We start from the raw sequence: 24,315 nt of genomic DNA, 5'->3' as shown, positions 1-24,315 counted from the left end.
GGCGCAGGCGGCCGCGGGATGGCCGCGCCGCTCAGCTCCGGCGGCCCGCTCCCGTCCCCGGCTCCCGTCCCCGGCTCTCGCTCCCGCCTCCCGCTCCCGCCTCCCGCTCCCGCCTCCCACTCCCGCCCCACTCCGCCGGCGCACCCACCTGCCCGGCACCCCCCCCGCCCCGCGTTGTCAGTCGCACCCACCTACCCCACTGGCCGCCGCCGCGGGTCCGGCGCGCCCCGCCGCCGCCCCCGCGCCGGCAGCGGCACGGCACGGAACGGCACCCCCCCTTCCGCCGCCCCTTACGCGGGCTCGGCGAGGAAGGAGGTGGAGCGGCCGCGGGGAGGAACCAGGAAGTGAACGGCGGCGGCGGGAGGCAGAGCACACCCTGCCCTGCCCTGCCCTGGCCGACCCACGGGCGGGCACCGGCACCGGGCGCCGCTGGGGCGCGCTTGTGCCATGGGCGCGTCTCGGGCGTGAGGGTTTTGTGAGGGGAAAAAGCCCTACCACTTTTTTGTTTTTACATGGGACCGGATGGTTCTGACTCACTGCGCACCGCTGAGCCCCCAGCCAGGTTCAGGGTGATTTCGGCTTGCAGGTATCCAAAATCCTTCAGCACCCTAGAAGGAGCGAGTGCAGTGGAAGGCAGTGAGGATGACTGGGGGACTGGACCATCTCCCTGAGGAAAGGCTGAGGGAATTGAGCCTGTTTGGCCTCGAGAAGAATCACAGAATCAGAATCAGCCAGGTTGGAAAGGACCTCTGAGATCATTAAGTCCAACCCTTGATCCACTACCACCATGGTTACTAGACAACGGCACTAAGTGCCACATCCAGTCTCATCTTAAAAACCTCCAGGGACTGAGAATCCACCACTTCCCTGGGCAGCCCATTCCAATGCCTGATTATCCTATCTGTAAAGAATTTCTCCCTAATATCCAACCTAAACCTCCCCTGGCAAAGCTTAAGACCATGCCCTCTTGTCTTACTGATAGCTGCCTGGGAGAAGAGACCAACCCCCACCCGGCTACAACCTCCTTTCAGGCAGTTGTAGAGAGTGACGAGGTCTCCCCTGAGCCTCCTCTTTTCCAGACTAAACAACCCCAGCTCCCTCAGCCTCTCCTCATAGGACTTGTGCTCAAGTCCCTTCACCAGCCTTGTTGCTCTTCTCTGGACCTGCTCCAGCACCTCAATATCCTTCCTGAACTGAGGGGCCCAGAACCGGACACAGTACTCGACGTGTGGCCCCACCAGGGCTGAGTACAGGGGAAGAATCACTTCCCTGGACCTGTTGGCCACACTGTTCCTGATACAGGCCAGGATGCCATTGGCCTTCTTGGCCACCTGGGCACACTGCTGGCTGAGACAACTGAGAGGGGACCTCATTAATTTGTGTAAATACCTAAAGGAAGGATGCCAAGAAGATGGAGCCAGGCTCTTCTTGGTAGTACCAAGCAATAGGATGAGAGGCAATGGGCAGAAACTGATGCACAGGAAGTTCCCCCGGAGTATGAGGAAAAACTTCTTTACTTGGGAGTGATTGTGCACTGGAACAGGTTGTCAGAGAGGTTGTTGATCTCCCTCACTGGAGATATTCAAGAACCATCCTGTGCCATGTGTTCCTTGCTTAAGCAGGAAGGTTGAACCAGATGATGCACAGTGGTCCCTTCCAACCTTACCCATTCTATGATTCTGTGACAGAGCATGCTGCTGCAGGTGTCATGTTTGGAGCGTGAGCAGGGGTTGAGTTTGCTTGACACTCTCCACGTTCAGTGGCTGCTTTCTGTATTTGTGGCCTCACCAGGCATTAATCACATAGTGTGAATCTTCACATTCCAGGGGGTCCCCTCAGGCTGGCTTTTATTTTAGCCAACTCGTGTCATTCATTTACTATAATGAGGCTAGAGGAAAAGACATTGTTTTGCCTTTGTTAAAAAAAAAAAAAAGAAACAAAACAACAAAACAAAACCAAGAAACTAGTGGCATTCTTTTTTGTCTGGTAGCCTTCACTACAGCCTTGCGTTGGAATTTGAATGCTCTCAGAAATAAATGCTCTTTAGAGCAAGAGAATGCCTTCTGCCCTCCCTAAAAAACGAGCCAAACCTGGGCTCTTCTAGCCTTTGGAAAAATGTTGTCTGCATGTGAACAAAATTTGCTAGCTGAGTCTCTGGATTATGCAAGAATTTGACTAACATTAGGTAGATTCCAGGCTGGGATGGCAGAGGGGGAAAAAAACTAACAAGTAATTTTTTCCTTGCAATTGGGACTGTGAGCAGCTGTGGGCTAAGCCATGAGATAGGCAGAACTAGGAGTCAGAATGTCATCTCCCTGTGCTCTCAGTGGAAATCATTGTGTGTGTCTGCATTAACAGTGTGTTTCAGATCAGGAATTCACATTTACAAGGGAATTTCTAACATCTTACTTCTTGTTTGTTTCACACTGAGGAATGTGAGGCCACAAGTATCACACTATGGGTCAATCACAGGGTCCATCTGTGCTGGACAGCAGCACTGGCAGATGCTATTTAGAGAGAACATACAAATCAGATCCCTTTCATGCATGGGCACTGCCTTTGTCTGGCACTCCCCTGGCCCAGGAAGGGGGTCTGGCCCTGCTCACATCCCCAGGGTGAGCAGGGAGGACAAGCTACCCAAGCCTCAGCTCCCAGCTCTGCCAAGCTCCACCACTGTCACTCCCCACTGAGAAACAGTAAGCAATCCCCATGCAACAACCCTAGTGTGCAGAAACTCGACTCCTTTTGGATGCATGTAAGCCATGGGAAGCGCCCCAGAAATGCATCTGCTGTGCTCTGACTGTTAACAGATATGCAGCCTGCCAATAGGTCCTGATCAGAGCTAACCCAAGCTAAAATCTCCAAAACATCCCTCGCTCTTGAGGTTTGTTTCTACTGCATCATTCCACCTGCTCAAGTAGGCACAGCCAGGAATGCTCTGTACACTTGATTGAACAGGGGGTTGTGGAGAGCTGGATAGACTGTGGCAGTGTGATGTGTAGTACTTGGGAGCCATGGGTCATTCTCATCCAAGCAAACATCAGCATGAAGTCACATAGCAACCTGTAAAATACTCTCAAAATTATACACAGGAGCTGTGCAAAAAGGTGTAAAACTTACACTAATGACTGTTATGAAGCTTTCAATTAAGGCTGTCCAAAAAACCCCAACCCTTCATTACTGTTTTAATATATAATGTGAGTTTTTAATTACATTTCCCACACCACTTTCCCAGGGATATCTGGCACAGGACCAACAGCACTCTCCTAACCGAGAGCATCTGGTTTCTTCCCTGCTCCTGCACCAACCTTCCCTGCACACCACACCTTGCTCGGACCCTTCCGAGGTGAAAACTCTACAAGGAAAACGAGGAAATGCGAAATTTATCAGTACGCTATACCTTCCGGAACACTTGGGCATTTCCACAGCTTCCTTCAGGAGCTTTTGGCAGAGGGCAGCGGGTAGGCGCTGCCTGTTTGCTTTAACATGAGGGTTCGCTTTCTTGGAGGGGAGACGAGGAGCAATGGCCATAAACTAAAACACAAGTTTCACATCAACATGAGGAAGAACTTCTTTCCATTGAGAGTGGCAGAGCACTGGAACAGGCTGACCAGGGAGGTCGCGGAGACATTCCAAACCCACCTGGACGCGTTCCCGTGTCACCTGCTCGAGGTGACCCTGCCTTGGCACGGGGGTTGGACTGGGTGATCTCCAGAGGTCCCTTCCAACCCAACGTGAGGTGCCGGTGCCGGTGCCGGCTGGGCGGGCGAGCGGGACAGCAGTTGTGGACAGCCGGCAGCTTTCCCGGCGCGGACGGGCGGAAGGAAGGAAGGGGAGCAGGGAGGCAGGAGGGGCACTGCGCAGCTGCGGTCCGGAGGCGGCGGCAGGAATGGCGTCCGTGGTGCTGAGCGAGGCGGAGAAGCTCTACATCGTGCACGGCGTGCAGGTACCGGAGCGGCAGGGGGCGAGTTACAGGGTAGGCTGGGGAGGAGGGAGGCAGGGAGCCCTCCATCGTGGTGTCTGGACGCGAATCTCTGGGGTAGTAATCATCGGAGCACGCTGAGCATCAGAACGGGAAGCTGGCTGAGAGCAGAACGTGGATTTGTTTTCTTTCACTTCTGTCCCCCTTTACCTCTCTTTCTTTGCTCTTTCCACGTCTTCCCTGGCTCTTTCTCAAGTTTTTGCCGTTTCATAGAGTTTTAGCCTGCCACGTAGCAAAGGAACGTGAATGGACCAAGGAGGAAGAGTGAAGGATGTGGGGGGAGAAACGCCGGTGATACAAGGACTGTATTTTTACCGAACTTTGCTGAAAAACAACCTATTTCTGTGGAGGCGAGTGTATAGTATCAGAGGATGCACAATACCCGTTTTTGAAATACAGATGAAAACATTTGGGAGACCAGTGGGTTATTTTTTCCTGCCTGGTCCTAATTACTGCTATAAAAGTACAGAACTTGCGCATCCCAGGAAAGGCCTGGTGTAGTCTTAAGTAAAAGCCCGTGATGAAACCACGAGCTGATGCTTTCATATTGTTTTTACTGCTGTGTTTGGTATAGGAGAAGGAAAGTTTCAAGTCACAGATATATATATATATATTTATTTTTTTTTTAAAGTTTTCACTACTGATTCCCTTAAGCACAATATATTGATGTCATACTTAGGAGGATCTTCGTGTGGATGGTCGTGGCTGTGAAGACTACAGATGTGCAGAAGTAGAAACAGATGTTGTATCAAACACAAGCGGATCTGCAAGAGTAAAGCTGGTAGGTAAATTTCTTAGGGACCCTGTGCCTCGCTAATGAAGTTTCTAGTTTATATGACTGGTTTTAAGATAAGCTGAGGTTATTTGTGTGTGTGCATAGCAGTAACTGAAACTATGGTTAAGGAAATAATTACAGCATATATAATGCTTTTTGGCTGGCTTAACTATTATCACGATGATGAAAAAAAATTAAACAGGGCTGGATTTACCATGAAGTACCTGGACAGCCTTTAGTTTGAGTTGATCTAACATTTAATCTCGAAAATGCAATCACTATTGTGCCTAATCCCTGGGAAAAAATAATTCTACTACTTCAGAGTGAAGTGAAATTACTTTTGGCATGTGCAGTATTATAGTGGTTCTGCAGTAAGAGATGTTTCCAGAACCAAAATGAGAGAAGTAGTCTTGGATATTAAGAATGTCTTTTTAACCTAGAGAAAGCTAATATGTATGGTAATTATTTGAGGAATCTTCTTAAGCTTAATATTGTCCTTCTAAAGCCTTTCCTTCTTTAAAAAATTTAATTTTATTTTAAGTTCACTCTGATAGAACAATCAGATAACTGAAAGGTAGAAATGTCAGCTTACTATAGACATTTAAATTAAACAAGTAGTTCTGTAACTATAATTTCAGTTGTGTGATGTGGTTTTGTTTTAACAGGGAGACACTGATGTCTTGGTAGGCATAAAAGCTGAAATGGGGACACCAAAGTTAGAGAAACCCGACGAAGGATACCTGGAATTCTTTGTTGACTGGTTAGTATATCAGAAAAGAATGAAATAGATCTAATATTTGGAATAAATGACTAATCAGATCTTGTCATTCTTCAGAAGTTTATACCTTCATTCCACTAACCTCTGGTAAGAGTCTGAGTAAGAGAAAAAAGTTATTTTACTGTTCCTATAGCAGTGAATGTTCAGAAACTTTATGCTGATTTTGCAGACCCAAAATAAGCAAATCAATAGGATTTAAAGAATGAAAGCAATCCCAAACTGCATAACATCACTGCAGCTGGGAAAGAGTAATGGTCCAATGACACATGCATTTAACATGACTTCATGACTACAATGTCAGCTGTTGTTTTTACAATGACAGAGAAAATCTCTTTCAAAAAAAGTAAGTATTCCAGAAGAAAATAATTGACTGTTCTTTAACTGTACTTAAAGGTTTGCTTGCTTTGTCTGATAAAGCAGTGGAAAAAGTTGAAGTGTGTTTTGTTCAAATTCATTTGTTTAAAAAAAGGAAAATCTCCAGTGTGAACTTCAGATGCAAAAGCTAATTAGAAAATTTAGTTATGCATTTATCAGAGAATCTGTGCTTCATTAACTAAAATGGTATTTGTTTTAATCATATTCCTTGCTTTTTCCTGCAAGTGCACTATTGTTTATCTTTACAGTCTTCATACTGCTCAGATTATGAAGGAAGCTAGAAGAAAACTGAGAACTCTTACTTTTGGGTTGCTCTGAGATAGCATAGTGACATCTCAATGTTATTCTAGACTGTCTGTGGTCTGCAACTACGGTATCCATGTCGTGCAGACTTCCTAAAACTCTCCTTTATGAAGTAATGTGTTTTGGGAACCTCTCATTAGAGCCTTGGCACTGTCAAGTTAGCTGTTTTGCATGTGCCATTTCTTTTTATTTTTATTATAAACAAAAACTGTTGCTACTCTGACATTAAACCAATATACCATTGGTAAAGCTAAGGTATGAGAGCTACTAAGTAAATGTATATCTGGTAATCTTGCTAACCTAACTGGCTGTATCTGCCTTAACATTTGTGTGTCACATGCGGCCTTATCTAAGACTGCCTCTGTACCTCACGATGTACTAGTTAACTGTGGAAACCTTGTGCATTGTAGAGGAAAGGACTCACCTACGAATTAGTAGTTTGTCTACAATTACTATTCAAAAAATACAAGGTGGGAAGATGATCTTGGATGTGGTCCTGCTATTACAGGGGATCTGAGCCTGACAGCTTTATGAAACGCATGCTTGAAATATCATAAATAGTACATGGAGGCTTTTTTCCGATGGTTTCTATATGAAGAAGGTCCAATGGCAGCAGGAATGTTTTCATACTTAAACAAGTGGGCTGTGCACATGTGGCAATTCTGTGACACTTCTTGCATATGTAAATGAATGTTAGAAAAACTTCAGTTCATTAGATTAACGTTAGGTTGTATTTTCTAACTGTTAATCTCTGCTTCATAAGATGGGAGATGTGCAGCAATATTGTGCAAGATGGATTTTGTCAGTTCTAGAAATAGGGAATTGTTAATTTCTGTGACAACATAGACCAAAAGCCTAAACTTTAGAGAAGTGTATTAACTTCTTACATGCTTGTGCACAGGGAAAAGTGTCCTCTAGCCTCCAGAAAGATCCAAGACAAAATGTGAAATGGAGGCAGCTTGTTCTCTGTAAAGGGAAATGAGCTGCTGTCAGTAGTCTGATGCTTTTGCAGTCTGCCACTGGGTGGTAGTAACTGCACATAGTCCGATACCCTGCATCTCCCAGTGAAGTTCTTCTGTGTTCTACTTGGCTTTTATGTTGTTGAAACTAATAATAAAAACTCAGAGTGCAGTGATTACTATCTTAAATTGCTTATTTCCCGAAACTTTCATAGTTTCCTTTCCTGATTAAAATAATCACTCGCTGGATTAGTTATATATTTCTCTGCCCCAGAGTTCTGTTTCTCTTTTTTCTGCTCCAAGTCCTTTACCTAAAATCTGAGAAGCATATTTGGTCACATCTTGAGATAGACTTTAATGCGCGTCTCTGGAAGGGATGATATTTTGGGCACTGATCTGTGAGCCTGGAAATTAATTACCACAGATCAAGTCCATGTCCTTTGTGATATCCTTACTGCCCATCATCACTGGAGAGGACATTCATCCTGGCCATTGATGTTGAAGACTGCTGTCTGCTTTTCTCACGTTTGAGTTTTGGGGCTGTTCTGAGTTACCGTTTTCAAACTGTAAGAAATAACAACAAAAAGAAAAGCAGACATCTGAATTCCTTGAATGCATTTGATTCTGTTTGTGGAATTAGGAATATATTTGTTCAAGTGTATATTAATGGCCTAAGCAACAGCTGTAAAGTGCTTAACTACTGTGAGAGAAAGGTTTTTCTGCTAACAGCAAGAGTTTTGAAATTGAGCAGAAATCTGTGGCAGAAACATCATTGTGCTTTAGGAGGAATCTTGATTGTTAGGCAATGTAACACTAAAATGATCTTGATAGTCTTGAAAGTTACATTTTGTTTGGGAGTAAAAATTCTGTGCCACTGCTAGGTTTTTTCTGTGCTCCATAAACCAAGTTTTTTTGCATTTTCTCTTTCTAGTGTGTTAGACAACCCCTTTTCAATTTTTACCCAGTATATTACTGTAATAATCTGTAGGCATTAGGTGGCAGTATCTACCATATAGTTATTATAATAGTACCCTGCTAACCTTACTTCTTTATTTTACTTTGATTGCAAGGAACTGAAGCGTTAAAATAATAATGGAATTAAGATGCAGTGAAACATGATATTCCAATTGAGTGTTATGTTCTTGCTACTCACCGTCAAAGAAAGTGTCCACTTACAATCAAAAAATACAACATTTGATAAAACTTTGTATTTAGAAATAATAATGAGGCATAGATTGAAGTTTGTATAATTCTTTTCAGCTTATCATAGGGATCATAATGCTTGCATAACTATGCTTCAAACGGAAAGGTTTAAACAGAATGATCTAGTTAACTTGCATAAAAGCTGCTTCCATGGATAAGGGCTTGTTTAATACAACCTGAAGACCTGACTCAGCACTGAGTTATACTCAGATATGATCTTATTGTATAAAATTGGTGTCTAATATTAATGCGACCATGAATAATATTATGTGTCATATTTGCACTGCTTATTTGTGTGACAAATGTAGTTTGGAAGCCTAGGTCAGTGCTTCATTGGCAGTAATGCTTTTCCTTGTTTTTTAAGCATGTATAGTGCTATCTATTTATAATGGCAGCAGATAACTTCTTCCTGGTATTCTGAGTTTTCATAAACTGCAAAACAAGTTGGGAGAATTAGGTAATTCTTGTAGGTAAGAGTAATAGTAGGTAATTATATATAAGCTTATAGGTTCTGCAGTATTGTTAATACAGTTCACTTGATGTGAACAGGTGTGCCTGTTAGAAGAGCTGAAGTTTTGCATCATCATATAAACACAGAACATGCAGGAGAAATTGGCACTGGGAAGTACCCAGCCAGGAAAATACAAGGCTTTACTATCACAGATTTGGAACATACCAAAACTGCTTCTATGGAACCACTTTCTTTCCTATATTCTGCAGTGAGAAATTAATTTGGGAGAGGTGTGACTGATTTATTTTAAAACAACATTTTTAATGCTGCTACGGATGCACTGCTTGAGAATACTCTTCTCTCTATAAACCAGAGGTTGGGTTCAGAATCTTTGTTCACTACTTTGCAGTATATGCATGTCTAGACAATTCTGCTCTATTTTATTGTGCTTTGGAGGAGAGGCATTTTTTGTTTGGTTTGGGGTTTGTTGTTTGGGGGTTTTTTTGATTGGTTGGTTTGGGTCGGTGTGGGGGTTTTTGATGGGTTTTTTTGTAGGCCTGTTTTCTTTTATTGTTAGAAATTTGTTCTTAGCTGTATACAAGGCATCAGTACCCAAGGACTTTCTTGTATGACTACTCATAAATAAAGTTAGTTATGTTGGAATCAGGGAAGTGAAGACCAAAGACTTTTGTCAGACCTCCTCTGGAAAATATGTTCTTTAGTTGCAGCTCTCCATAAGCTGCAGTTGCTGAGAATAATGAGCTGCTTTCTGTAAGGGGCTTGATAGCATACAGTACCCTTCAGTAAAGAAATTACCAATTAAGGTCAGGCAGTCATGTTACTTTAAAAGAAATGTGTATTCTACTTGTCATATAATCACATCTTCTTCTTAGCCATCCTCTTAATAATTTAACATTCAACTCTCACCAGACTGTCTTGTTAGCTGTTCTGAACTTAGCACAGATTTCTCTCACTTTTTCGTTTTTCTAAAGGGTTGAGGTGATAGAAGATGACAGTGCTTAAGAAATAATCCCTGAAAGAATTCACCAACTTTAGCATTGCAACTTGGGAACTGAAGATAGTGGTGCAATTTAGTTGGTATCAGTATTTGTAACAAAATGTTGGTACATTATCTGCATCAGGACATTCTCTTATGCAAAATGGAAATACTTTCTTTTCAAATAGGATGCTTATTCTTGTACAAATAAATCCTTAGATATTTTTAATGCTCTATATTTAAGAAATGTTCTTTGGGTATTGGCTGCCACAGAAGTGAAAGTATTTTTTCTTTCTTTATCTAGTTCGTCAAACGCTACTCCTGAATTGGAAGGCCGGGGAGGAGAAGAACTTGGCACAGATATAGCAAATACACTCTACAGAGTATTCAGCTGCGAGAACAGTGTAGACTTGAAATCCCTTTGTATTAATCCCAGAGAGCACTGCTGGGTTCTCTATGTCGATGTATTGGTAAGTCAGGAAATGAAAACTAAGATTCAAGATCTAAGGCGGAGACTGACTTAACATAACTTTGTGTATTTTCTTATAAAAAAAGCTTCTCATAATGTGATATAATGTTTCACAAAACGAATGGCCATTTTCTTGGGAATCTATCTGTAATAGTTAATCACTGTTTCCAGCTTGCTCTTTTCCTACTCTTCTTGTTGCTGATGCTCCACTGCAGAGCTAATAAAACACTGAATACTCCAAATCTGTCTCAGATGAAAATCAGTGATCTTATACTAGCAAGGAGGTTGCCACTAAAGAAGGCTAAACTGTTCTCCCAGGCTAGTTGCAACAGCAAATGTATTGTTCTGTTGAATGTAAATTAGTATTACGTATGTTAGCCCTAAGGTAACTGTCCATCCTGACTGCTTCTTTGCACTATTACCAGTACTAATTCAGTAAAATAGAAACTTTTCTGGCAAAAGCTACATTTGGCCTAGGCACTTTTTGATGGAAGTTATATACATGTATTGAATGTAGAAGATAAACTGAATATTTGTTCCCATTAAAAAATGGAAACTGAATTTTATGCATACAAATCTCATGCATGTAGCAGCTTGATTTCCAAACTATGCCATTTTTAAACCACTCAGCCACAGGAATTTTAACAGAAGTCTGCAAGTCAGACTCTCCTGAGTATTATTCCCAATTCTTATTGGTCCAAAATTGAGTTTCTCTTTGTCAAATTTGGAAGTGAAAATGTGTTGAGGGACCTTACTCACAGGAATCCATTAGTATGTATTATAAATGATTTGCAAAACGTTAAGCTGTATGGCCAGGAAAATTAAATACAGGATTTTGTTAAACAGGAACATTTAGACTAAGACCTAAATAAATGTGAAAATTAGTTCATTAGGTGTTTAAAAAGCAGTACCATTAGCCTAATTATAGTAGATATGGTACATACTGCGACAGTCTGCGTACAGAGCGACTGAGTGTGTGCCACTGCTGAGGGCTTTAACAGCCCAAGCCACCAGCTTATTGGAGCTTGGCATAGTTTAATAGAGAATGAAGTGTTAGTTCTGAGAAATCACACTGGGGACTTTAGTTACTGGGTAATTACAAGCAGAGGTACAGAATATTAAATGCTGTGCTTATTTATGCAATGTACTGCTTAAGATTGCATAAACACAGCATAAACAAAGACTTGCATAAAGGTGACTAGTGCAGAATTGGTTCTGTATAGCTTCTGCATGAGATATAATTGGTTATTGTTTGATTCTTCCTGGACAGATTTTTTGGTTGTCCACAACTACAGAGCAAAACAGCCTTGGTATTTTCATGCTACTGGCTGTATCAGAATTATGAACATCAGGACCTGCGTTATGTGAGGAATTTTACATTTAGCTTTTTTACAATGCCAGTAAACAATCTGTTGTAGGTTCATAATTACAACTGAACTTGATGAGTCTTTTTAATGTTATATTCTGCAGGGATTTTTTGTTTGAGCCATTGAAGAGCTGCTGGTACATTTAGAAGAAGACACCATTAACATTAGTCTCTTTTTCTGTTGCCTGCCTCACCCCCATTCTTTTTCCACCTCAGGTGTCTGTATTTTCACACTTTTGAGGTCATTGTAATATTTCCTTTTCTAAATGGAAGATGTGTATCACATGTGTTAGTGTACAGTTAATGCTGATGCTTGATACCTACAGATTTTGCTGAAGCTGCTCCTGCTGAATCGTTCCTGTAGAATCTTACTTTAATAGTACATGGTGGGAGTATAATACTTGGGCTGGTATAAGGTGCAAGTCATATTATTCAGTGTTTGAGGGAGACAGATTCTAACTATAATAACAATGCTCATAGAGAGTGTTTTGGGTGGTATTTTCCTTCAGAGTTCCTGGAAATTGTTTATGTTGGTGTTTGTGTTGCGCAAAGCTAGAGGGAAAATAAGCCTTAAGTCTGTCGTAAGCCTGAAAATACTGGTACTTTGTGGTCAGATGAGAAGGTACTTGTTTGGAAGTGTCTTGTTCTGAAAGACAAAAACCCCCCAAAAATTTTATGAACCTGGAAGTTTCACGCTATGCAATTTAGCCCCATGTGCACTTTGACTGAAGCATATTTGACATATGCAACCTCAAAAGAGAAAATGGTGTGTTTTGCAAAGTCATGCACCTTATCGATTAAAATCATCTCTCAAATATTTTCTAGTGGTCAGTGTACTTGAGACTTGCTATAATTGTGTACAGTCAGACTGGAAAGAAAATAATTTCAATCATACACACCACAAAGAAGCAGAAATGTGGCCAAATTGAGATATGTGACAAAGGTCAAGAATATGTACCTTGACCTTTCAAAATAGATGCATTCTTTCTTAATAATGTAAGGCATTCCACTTCCAAATAGTAGCTCGCGAATGTGGAGAACAGTATCACAAAACTGTAAGCTTGTTCTCACTCTCTCTCTGTTTCCCTTGATTTATTTCTCTTTCTAAGCCACTGATGTCAGAAATAAGATTTAGGCATTTTTGAGTGTGTTTTTGATATATGTATAGCCTTCTCCACATAACTTGGCCCAGCAGTCTGCCATGCTGAGCAAGGAAAATCAAAGTGTGCAATCTCTTATCATTCCCTTCTCAGTAGATGGTGTGTTGGGGGGAAGGGGTGCAGTAGGATCTGTTGAAATTTTAGCAGTTCACTACTGAACACCTCTCAGGATTTCTTCATGTTTTCTATTCCTCCTAAGTTTGATAAAAAAAGAAGTTAAGAATCTGTCCTTTTGGAAGAAAAGCTTCTTTGAATAAGACAAGGTCTACAATGTTTTATCTATTTTTGCCAATAACTTTTTTATTTGCACATCAGTTAATTAAAAGCAGTCCTTTCTAAAGAATCCTTTGCTTCCCATAACTCGCAGTTGTGCAGACTTTCTTATTTCTATAAATAAATAAATAAATAAACAGCAGGAGAGATCTCAGTACAAGGTGCTTCAGCTGAGAAAAGTGTTCAGTTCTGTGTGGAGGAATTTTGGCATCATGCTTGTTACAGGTTGTGTTCCTAGCCTGTAGGCACCACTGTAGTACAGATAAGGTTTTAGAATAGCAGCCTGAGCACAAGCCTAGCAACAGTGCAGATATATCCCATTATTGTGTTTTAATAACAAAGATATTGTGGGGCTTATTGTGTTATCCAGTAAAATCCAATAATGACTGAAAGTGGCAGGTTAACCTCTCTGTATCCAGCAGCTGTTTGCGAAGAAATAATCTAATCACCTTTGTATTTAGCTTTCTATTCCAACTTTTTGTCATTCTTTTTACACTATTCAGTCTGTCTTCATAAAGAAACTGTCTTTACAGAATATCTGATTTATGATTTAGTCCCAGTGCAGGAGTTTATCTCATTTTTAAATAGATTTTGAAGAACAATCAATGCAATCAGTGTTGCAAAACTTGTTTTGCTCTCATCATACAACAGAGATTGATGTCATGGAGAAGCAACCATATGTTCTTGCCGAAGTAGTTTCAAATGCTTACTCTGTGTGTGTGCCTTTGTGTGTGTGTGCTCTCACAGAATAGTACTAGCAGCTGAGAGCGGAGCTTGTCAGAGAACTAACAATAAGCTGTGGAGTTGTCTGGCAGCCTATAGAAGGTATTGTGGTTTTGGGAGCCCTGCCTTTTTGCCTAGTATGCAGTGCTGCTGTTCCCTTCGGCTGTTGTTCTCCTGATCTTCATGGGAAGAAGCTAAGCTAGACTCCCTCGACACTCTTCACTTGTTTGATAACACTGATGTTTGAATTAGACTTTGACATCAGGATTTCCTTGGATCATTTTCAGCTACAAGAACAAACCTGATGATGAGTCTTTTCCTTAAGAAGAATAAATCATAGTGTGCCTTCATAACTATAACTTCTGTAACTACCTTTTCATACTGTGTTCTCAGTGACAATTTGCATTGCTTCTTTAAAAGCAATTCTCCCAGTTGGTTTTGTCCAGTTGATATTTTAAAAAGGCTCCTCTTTGAAATAAAGTATAAAAAATTGACTGGTTTGATGTAATATTAAAGAATGAATGTCATGGGTTTATAAAGAGAATTCTGGTCATAGTCTAGTTCAGAGCCTTAGCACAAGAAGATTAAGAACAGAGGTGATTTCATTTCAGGTTCTATTATTAAATTTTATCATTAATTTTATTACGGAGTATATTAACTCTTCTATTTTGCATGTATAATACAGTTAGCCAAAATCTTAATTTCCTATCTGTTTCTTTTCATGGATGGGCTTTAAAGACAACTTTGTTTTTTAAAAACCTGTTCTGGTTATTAATTTTCTTCCTTTTCAAGTAGGTTTAAATAAAATAAAGACTTCATTTAAAGGCACTAGTCCAATTTTCTTTTAAAGAGATTCTTCTTTTCCTCCTCAGTTATTGGAATGTGGTGGGAACATCTTTGATGCAATCTCTATCGCAGTGAAGGCAGCTCTCTTTAACACAAGGTAAAGCACAAATCTCATTTCATGTGAGGGAAAGTGGCATGGGAAATGGAAGAGAAGTACTCTCTGTGAGCAAAGCATTTTTAATGCTTAGTTATTTAAATAAGAAATACCCAAAGCAGCTTGCATTCAGATACAAGGCAGTCCATTTTCATGCAAGTCATATGAACTAATGTTTAGTTCAGTTTCTAATAATCAAGTGTCACATTGCATTGTGATTGTATGCACAGTCAGGTTCACAATATAACTTCTGTTCTGTAGCCCGATCCAGAAAAAATTGTTTGACCATGAGATTTTGTTGCAGGTAGTTGGAGGACTTTGTGTTGATGCCTTGTGGGTTTGAAGAAGTACTTACTGATCTGTGATGCTCTTGATTAAGAAGCCCTCTGTCAATGTGACTAGTGATTTATAACTAGCCTTGATGTTTCTCTTCTGATTTCGTTCTCATTAATTTTTGGTCTAGAGTTCTTTTTAAAACTAAGAAGAAAATAATGGTAGTGAGAAATTGTGGGGAGGGGGAAGCGATGTGTCTTTAAAAGAACTTTGACCCATGCATTTTAATTCAAAGAATGGAAAGACAAAATCTAGTAGAATGAACGATGGAAATCCTCTGTGTGGTTTTTAATGGTAAGTTTCGTTTGTATTTTTCTATTGTTTTTATCTTCTTTATCTGTAGGTGGAAGGGAGTACAGAGTTTTGTAGCACCCTTGAGAAAAAAAGCTAATGAAAACAATAGTGGAAACAATAGTGGGAAGAGGTGCAAAAGTTAGACTCTTACAAGCATAAATGTTTTAAAAGTGGATTTCAAATTGTTCTTCAGCATTAAATTAGAGATCTGCTAAAGCCACTAGTGTAGTTCTGGCTTATTTATCAGGGAATCAATGCACTAGATCTGGAAAAGTATGTGCAAAAAGAAGAGGAAAATACATTTTTGAAGACAGGCAGTATATCAGGTTATAAACACTTTAAAAGGGGATGAGGGAAGAATCCATCTGAGACTAGAACTTGTATATATTGCTGAGAAATTTCCCATGTTAATCAAATTCTCAACAGTAACTTTTAACAGTAGATTGTTTTCATAACATTAAGAAATACTGTCACAAATATAATGGCTCACAAAGGAGCTGGCAGTACTCTAAAGGGAAGAAGTGCTGTGTTCCTGCCTGGATGCAAAAGTTGTATAGTTAAAACAGTTACTACCATGTAAGTTGTTTTGCAGATCCAAGGCACGTAATTTATTTATAAGATAACTGGGTCTTTTTTCTTATTTTAACCAGAATAAACAGAGACGATCATATAAAAAGTAATGAATTAAATAAGCAAGTAGAAGAAAATGTTGCTTTGGGAACATGGGCAACATGGAGGGTGTAATTATTCTAATGATTCTGCTTTATTTTGATTTTTCTGACAACTTGTGTCCTTTATATAATCTGTAATCTATGGAAAACATCCAGAATCTTGTTAAAGTTGGGTATTGTATCAAAATGTGGTACACTATGACATAATGGAGAGCCTGTTGATTTTTTACCTGTGAAAACCTTGTCTTACTGAGTTGAGCCATACATCTAATCTCATAAAAGATCAGAAAGTCAAGAGGTGAAATTCAAAGTGAAAACCTGTTGTCCTCCTTCACTATTCCTCTCACTTTCTCTTGGTAGCTACTAAGTTTTCTTTGGATTGACACAAGGCTGTTTAAGAGTAGCTTCCCATTCTCCATAAAATCTTATTGTCCAAACAAGACAAGATGTCAGTTTTAAAATTGCTTCAGATTAAGTGTTCTGAACTTTGCTTGACATGACTTACTTTAAGTCTTACTTGCTTTTCATACTTTGTTTACAACCAGGTTTTTGTTAGAAGTGTTTCCAGATCTTTGCCAGCCTTGACTGTGGCCCTGAAACAAAGAGCAGAGAGCTCAAGCTGCTGTTTTTCTTGGAAGCTACAAAATTTTAGGTATTCAGATAGGCATTTGAAAACTTCAGCTTCATCTTTAAAATCTTGCTCTGAGCATTTCTATAATAGCTATGGACACATTTTTCTTTAGAGCTAAGTAAATCCAAAATCATGATATAAGGAATTTTACGCAAGACTGGCAGGATTTAAATCCTTTGAATGCCTGACGTGACTCATTATATCCCCTTCAGGCATGGAACAATGGCAATATGACTGTTTTACGGGGAACATTTACTCCTTGCAAGTTTGTATTGTTCATCATGTTTTAAAAACTATATCAAGATCATGTGCAAAAGATAGCAGGCATCAAACTTACTTCTTACCCCTGTCTCCAAGGTGTTTAAGGATGGATTTATTCATGATGGAAGTAGATATTGCAAAATATGCAATATTAGCTACTGTGTCAGGACATTAAACTTGGTTCTGTGAAATGTGTCTACTTGCCACAGAGGCTGCAGAAACTAGGCAAGTTACAAAAAAAAAAGAGTTTATAACACAACAGCTTTGCCGATATCGAGGTTTTTTGCTGAACAGCATGGTAGAGGCAGAACTGATGCCTGCTTGCAAGGGGGGAACTGGTTCTGCAGTTGTGAAATCTGGGTCTGCAGCACATAGGAAAGAGCGTTGTTTGTTACTTGACTGAGTCTTGCTGTACAGATTTCTGCCCTGATTAGTTACAGGAATCAAAATAGAAAAGTGAAAGTTGCAAAGTAAACATGTACAGCTAATTCTTAAGACAAATATTCACAAGCTGGGAGAGGAAATCTCCAGTGTTCTGGAAATACTTTGTGCTACATTCACTTTTCCTAGTTTTTGTGTCCATATACCCCCTTTTTTATGCAACTATGATTCTTGTGTCTGATCTTTTTGCCTTTGCAATAGTTCTAATTTACACCTCTTTCATCCGTGCTTGGCCAAAAAAGCTCCTTGCAGGCATTTTTCAGGTATTAATTCTGGCAACTTTTTCTTGCAGACCAAACACTGCTCTGGTTTCATGGCTATTTTAGAATGGAATTAAAAATTGCTTAATCTCACAGATTTTCCTGAAATCTTTCTTTGTTTTTTAACACTGCTTTGGCACATAAACTTCTTGACTAGGCTGTTTTCCAGTGTTGTCCATTGTCCTGCGTAGCTTGAGGATCAGTCACCTTGTGACTTTATTCCATCAATTTTTAATGGAATATTTTAAACTTGAAAATAGGCTTTGAGGCATTTCTAATGGGTTGGAAAGCATTTGGAGTTTTGTTTCAGGAAAAAGTACACTTCACAATTGTTCTGCTTACTCAAAGTCTTAGTTTTGGCTTGGTCCAGGCCACTGTGCTTGTAGGGAATTTGTTATCACTGGAGCAGGGTTAGCTGCTGTGTGAAGTACTTGCCACTAGGACTTTTAGCCACAAATAACTAACATACTCTTCCAGGGAACAATAAAAAGTCACTTTGTATTGCAAAATATGACTTTGTATTGGTGGGGGAAATGTTCATTAAATCAGTCCCTATCTCCTCCTCCTTCAAAAGAAGAGGTTTCTTACAGACGGCATAAAAGAGTGTAACCTCCAGAGTCTAGTTATAAACACAGTGCTACTGTAAAAGTACTAATATAAAACCAGATTGTGGTTACTGAAGTTAGCTGTCAGGGGACGTCTTGAAATATTTTGTTTTCAAGTGCAAATGTGTGGAAAAGAAAAAAAAAAAGTAATATGGGAGCTGTGTGGGGGTTTTACTGGCCAGTAATGCAAAGTCTCTCAGTCAGTACTCCATCCTAACAGGCACCTGGATAAATGAGGGTATATAAGATGCTGATGTTCTTGGCAGCTTGAGGTACCATCTTCTACTAAATTGTTTTAAATTATTTTATTCGTTATGCTAAGAAAAGTGCCTTAAGTCATCCCATGAATTTCCCATTAAATGTCTATCACAAATACAATATATTTGCCTCTGATAAGGAGCCTGTCTTAGTTCATTTGTGAGAGAGTTCGTCATTCGCTACTGAGAAGAAAGCGTTTCTTGGATTTCTGCCTGGGTTTTTATTCCTGCCCTGTCCTTATATTTTATATATCCCTTGTATATCTGTCCTTAGAACAGTAGAGTCTTCTGGCTTCTTAAAGAATGAGAATATCCTGCCAATCTTCCCGTCTTGCTAAAGAGAAAGGATTTTACTGATGTCGTCTTTCTCTTTACCCCAAGTCTCCCTTAATTAGTGTTGCTCTTTCCTGAAGGGCTTTACTACTTCTATTTGCTACTGATGTCACAGCTTTGCCAAGCAATGTAATTACTCTAATTCTGTCAACTTTACTGTTGTTTGCAAAGTTGAGAGCCACCGTACGAAAGGATTCAGTCTTGGTAATTTCTCTCCTATACATCCAGCAGAAGCACAAAGAATTGTTCAGAACTGATTTGTGCAAATTCCAAAAGGATCTCTCCCCATATAATAGTGTAAAAAACAACTCAAATTCTAATGGTTTGAATGATGTAAATATGACGATCTCATCCTAAATGTCTTCGAACTTACAATGTTTTCTTCCTAGTCTTGGGGAGTGAGTTGTTAATACTTTGATCACATTCTGGACTTTTTTTCTAAACATTTTGCCTCATTTAGAAGAAAAAGCACTTCATGGAGTCGTGACTGTATAGCAGCTTTATTTGTTATCTGTTCTGGCAATGATTTTGCACATTTTGTTTCCACAGAATACCCAAAGTGCGTGTTCTGGAGGATGAAGAAGGCACCAAAGAGATTGAGCTGTCTGATGACCCTTATGATTGTATTCGACTTAATGTAGAGGAAGTGCCCTGTATTGTCACGCTAAGCAAAGTAAGCATGACAAATTTCTGACCCTCTACCTAGAAACTTCAGTTTCTATTAGTTTCACCTGCCAGTTATTATTTCCCTAGAGATAAAATTGTGTTACAGAAATGGTCAGTGTCCACTATGTAGATATTTGTTTGTCTTTTGCCTCCTAATTAAGAAGAACTTCTACTGAATAAGGGGTATTTTTGCATCTCTGACTTGTAGGTTTCTACTTGATGTGCTCTTAAAATGCATCTTCTTGCATTCAGAAGAATTGTTTACTGGGTTTTATCTACTCCTTGCTTAACATCTGTAGCAGCAGATACTTCAGTGTGTTAGAACAAGTGGCCATTGTTGTGAGGTGCAAAAGTTGTGTCATCTGCCTGGAATTACATGATGAGTATTTGTTGCTGGGGACAGAACTCCATTTTCAGGGGTGCAGTACTGTGCCTTCCCTTTCAAACAGGTTTTCCATATATAGCACACAGCCAACACAGTTGATTTTATGGATGCTGCAAGTTCCATTGCAAGTGTTAGTGATTTGCTTAGTTACCTGAAAGTTTATGTGGCATTTCTTTTAAACAAGTTGCATAAATAGCAGAGGCCTTTGCTGAAGTGAGGGCTCACCTGAGTCTCGGGATGTGTAATTTTCACCTAGAGGGTAGCAAAGTCCATGCTTGGAATTGAGGGGGGAAAGAGGAATAGGGAGTTTCATATAGAGGAAAGGATGGTAGAGAGGAAAACAGTATGAAATAGTGACATGTTTATCTCACCTCTGTTGTGTAACATACACAATTTGGGGTCAGAGGCTGCTATCAAGTTATCAAGTCAGTCTCAGACCACGTAAAAAGGCCACATGATATTAGGATGGGAGACTGAGGTAACTAACAAAGCCGCCACTCACAGGTTAACTTCTTATTGGAAGCCCTTAGAAAACTGCGAACTGATACATCATTTTGTCACTAACTTACAGATTGGATATAGGCATGTGGTGGATGCTACCCTTCAGGAAGAAGCCTGTTCTTTGGCAAGCCTGCTTATTTCCGTGACCAGTAAAGGTGCCCTCACTTCTATGAAGAAAGTGGGGAAAGGTAGCCTGGATCCTGAGAGTATTTTTGAAATGATGGAGGTAAGGAGTGTTGAGCAGTTGACTGTCTTGGATGATACTGGATGAATTGGAACTTGGGTATATGGAAAGCTGCAGTAAGGACTTTTATAGCAGAAATCTTGGAGCTTTGATTAGGTGCACAAGGGACTTTGTAAAGGTCACAGTTTCTTTGAAACAAATTCTAATGTGAATGGATGTTATCTAAAACTTCTAGATGCCTGAAATGCATGATACTCACATATGTTTCAGGCAAGTACTTCCCAGCTGTAAGGCAGTAAAGCTTAAGCTGATAAACTTTGAGAGAATTTTTAAAGAACATGTTCCCTCTTTTATAGTTTCTCTTAAAAACTGAAATAGCAAAACTCCTAATATGGTAAAGTCCCTATAAACGTAGAGAAGGTGTTTTTGAATTGCTAGTGCATGGTGTTCTCTTCTAGCACAACTCATTTGTTTTATTATAAGCTTACTCTTCTCTTTTTACTGTTGTTTTTCTTTGGTTCTTTATTGGGTTTCTGATCTGCCCTTACTTCATAAAAATTCTAGTATCTGGATATTGTCCACATCCATGTAAGAATTCCATTTTAAACGTTTCTTCAGGCTCTTCTTAAATGTTCTGCAGTGTAAATTCTCATGCCTGAGTTTGGCCTTGAGCGTGAGGCAGAAATGGGTTTTGAGCTTGGAAGTCAGAATGAAAATTAGATACTTCAAGCTGACTCTGTTTCCAAGAGATACAGGACTAATTTCAGCCCAGCTGTAGTGAAGAATGCGGAAGTTGGAGCCAAGTTTGACAACAGTTGGCTTCAAGTGGGAATTACATGCTTGAGTATATATGGCACTTGACTGTGTCAATATAGAGTGCTAATTTTGGTGGTACCAGTGGGGATTTCATTTGTGTTCACAGATGTCACTTTCTCCCTTAGATAGAGAGGTGTTATCTCTAACCTGGCATCCTGAAGAAACCTAACTTCCTGTGTCTTCCTTGATGGACTTTGTGTCTGATGCTAACTGAACGTCATAGAAAACTTGAAGTTTTGGGTCTAGGGCTGCTAGAGAGGTTGGTGCTTAAGTCAGATACAGGTTCATGAAGAAGCTGCCCTTAGTGCAAATTCCCTGCACCAGGCTTTGATGGAGCCTCTGTTTTGATCACCAATTTCAGTCTACGTTGAGCCCTAAATAGGAAATGAACTACTGCAGTTCCATTTTATACCCTACCCCCAAAGGCTGTGCCTGGAGTTCTGTAATGCGCTTCTGAACACTGGTCAGAGATGCATATGGAAGGTAACTGTGGGAAATCTTCAAACCATTCTATTCTGCAAAGAACATTACTGAACTTGTCCCTACTTGCTGGTGCAGGAAGTTACAAGCTTAAGCTGATACTTGTGCCATCTTTCACTTGCTTTGGAAGAAGTCTTCCCTCCTGAATGTTGAAGAGTTTGAAAGAGTGAGAGATAAAGCTGATAAAAAAAACCCCAATATGTTTTCTGAAAAGTCAGAGTTTATCTGTTTGGCCCTGCCCTAAACTCAACAGCCTCATTAGGATACCAAGAAAAACAAAAAGGCCTGGGAATATCCACTGGAAAAGATGCATAACCCATGTTTGACACCTCCATTCCATAATGATTTGGCTGCAGGTCAGAGTGTCAGCTTTCCCTGCCTTGTAGAAAATAGACATTCTAGGGCATATCTCTTAGTAAGGGAGTTTCATGGGAAAGTTTTGGGAAGCTGCCAGCATTAGGCTTTTCTTTCCTAAGTTTATGATCTGATCCATTAGAGAGGCGAGCAGCATTAAGAAAGCAATAGTCTCGTGTCAATACCAAAGTTCTGCACAGTTCCCGTTCACTTTGACCTGGTGCGAGTGACGTTGTCCTATATTTGAGGAGTAGAATGCAGAAAGTGTATCACTCCTTGGGACTCCAGACTGCTGCAGTGATCTTTGTCCCCGTGCAGAGCTGTTGGGACAGTTCTTGTCTGTGCCCCCCTTTATTTAGCATGACTCATAGTATCTAGGATTGACAGCTACCCTGCTGCATCAAAGCTCTTCCCAAATTTCCTTTGGTACCATGGGCCGTGTTCTCTCACCTGGATCTTCAATTAGAAATGTACCTCATTTTAAGGTTTGTGCTCCCATGGTTCCAGTAATTGTCACCAGCAGGTGAAAGAGAGCTTTGTGTCAGCTGTATGGCAGGCCTAGGCTTCATTGCATAGATCAGGAGCAAATAAACTCAGTTTAATATAATCTGCCTTTGGCTCTTTACAGATAGGTGGGCTCTCTTTCATCTCCGTATGGAGTCTGTATTTCAGATCATTTAGAGAAACCCTGGGAAAGCTTTAATGGGCACTGTTGCCTTAAGATCTTTATTTCAGCATTGCCCAATGTTTCCTTGCCCTGTAGCTTCCACAGTACAGTTGGGGGGGGGGGGAAGAGTAGAGGCTGGTGTCTTAGCTAATCCTGGTGGCTTTCCACTGCTGGATTTTCCTTTTGTAAAGAAGACATTGTGTTAACCCCTTTAAGGGCCTTGGACAGTACAGAATTGCACATCATATGAAAGATCTGCCCACAGACTGATTTGGTGATGCAGCCAGTGTGCATTTTGGGCTTCTCTGGCCATAGGACACAATGTTGAGCTAGTCTAAATTCACTCTGCTGATTCTGAGCACCTTCAGAAGAGTTCACTGAATTTTTTATTAGTAGGCTGCTTTGCTGGTCAGGTGTCTCTTGTCCTCTGGCAGCTAGAATATTGCTTTATGCTGTGTGTGCTGACTAATTTGAGTGTGTGCTTGTGCCTGATGTGAATTTAATTTGTATTCCTGGATGATCCAGCGGTGCACAGATCTGGTATTAATGATCATAGAATGCTTCTCTGATGAATGAGAGCACTGCATTTATGTGTGCATTTTTCCAAAACTTAATCAAATTAAAATGAAACTTCCACCACCATTATTTTTCTTAATTAAAAGCGTATTTTGGTGATACCAGCTGGTGTATATGAATCATCAAAGGGAAAATATTTGTCAAAAGGAAGTGTTCCGTAAGAGTTGTCTCCTGTTAATAAGCATATGTCTCAGATTTGTTTTGCTTTCTTTGCATTGCAGACAGGACAAAGAGTAGGCAAGTCACTGCACATAGCCCTTCAGAAGATTTTGGATGAAGAAGAGAGTTTGGGGACGTCACGGCCAAAAGTTGGATTTCTAGGATGAGATTTCATTAAATGTTCAAAACTGTTTTTAATTAATTGTGCAATCTTGTGTGTTTGTGTATAAAGAAAAGGTTATTTTTTTTTCCAGTACGGTTCTCATTCTGGCTAAGAGGCTTTTAAAATTTTCCTAAGCATAAAGAAAGCTACAGTTAAGTCCAGATGAGAAAATTAGAGATGCTTTCCATACGGGTCACTGTTCACACCTGGGAAGTGCACCAGCAGCAATTGGTGCCATTGCCTGGGAAGTGCTTGAATCTATTTTCAAGAGTGACTGGTGTAGGTTCCACTTAATTCTGTTAGCACACCTTCCACCAGATGCTGTGTTCTGGAGTGTACTTGAGGCTGTGCAGCACTAATAAGAGTAGCACAAGGTGGAAGTCTTCCTTCAAATTACCTAACTATTCTTTGACTAAAATGTGGTTAGATTTTACTATAAATAAAACATGTTTCCACATTTCCAATTTGTATTTTAAACCAAGATTTCTCTGCTCACTAGAGCTCTACCTATCCCTTTTGCCAAC

General features: G+C 40.3%; 2 protein-coding genes across 7 annotated transcripts in view; one reads left to right on the top strand and one right to left on the bottom strand.

Moving 5' to 3' along the window:
• The window catches only part of ZDHHC3 (zinc finger DHHC-type palmitoyltransferase 3), a 37,361-nt gene extending 33,588 nt beyond the window's left edge, over nt 1-3,773 (bottom strand). For 2 of the 6 annotated variants that reach the window (XM_064670590.1, XM_064670621.1), the window contains exon 1: nt 196-344. The gene's annotated coding sequence lies outside the window, so the exon portion shown is untranslated. Of the gene's footprint in view, nt 1-191; nt 345-3,642 lie in introns of those variants that run through there. The other 4 variants (XM_064670608.1, XM_064670640.1, XM_064670632.1 and 1 more) reach the window with 4 other exon arrangements.
• Nucleotides 3,774-3,818: 45 nt separating this feature from the next.
• On the top strand, nt 3,819-23,830 carry EXOSC7 (exosome component 7). Its single transcript, XM_064670672.1, has 8 exons — nt 3,819-3,946; nt 4,662-4,763; nt 5,423-5,517; nt 10,128-10,293; nt 14,687-14,757; nt 19,390-19,513; nt 20,463-20,618; nt 23,691-23,830. The coding sequence occupies exons 1-8, from the start codon at nt 3,890-3,892 to the stop codon at nt 23,793-23,795; spliced, it is 876 nt and encodes a 291-aa protein (XP_064526742.1). The 5' UTR covers nt 3,819-3,889; the 3' UTR covers nt 23,796-23,830.
• The last annotated feature ends 485 nt before the right edge of the window (nt 23,831-24,315 follow it).

Source organism: Pseudopipra pipra, chromosome 1, assembly GCF_036250125.1.
Source record: "Pseudopipra pipra isolate bDixPip1 chromosome 1, bDixPip1.hap1, whole genome shotgun sequence".
NCBI classification, from domain to species: Eukaryota; Metazoa; Chordata; class Aves; order Passeriformes; family Pipridae; genus Pseudopipra; species Pseudopipra pipra.
This window is presented reverse-complemented; position numbering and strand designations above follow the sequence as displayed.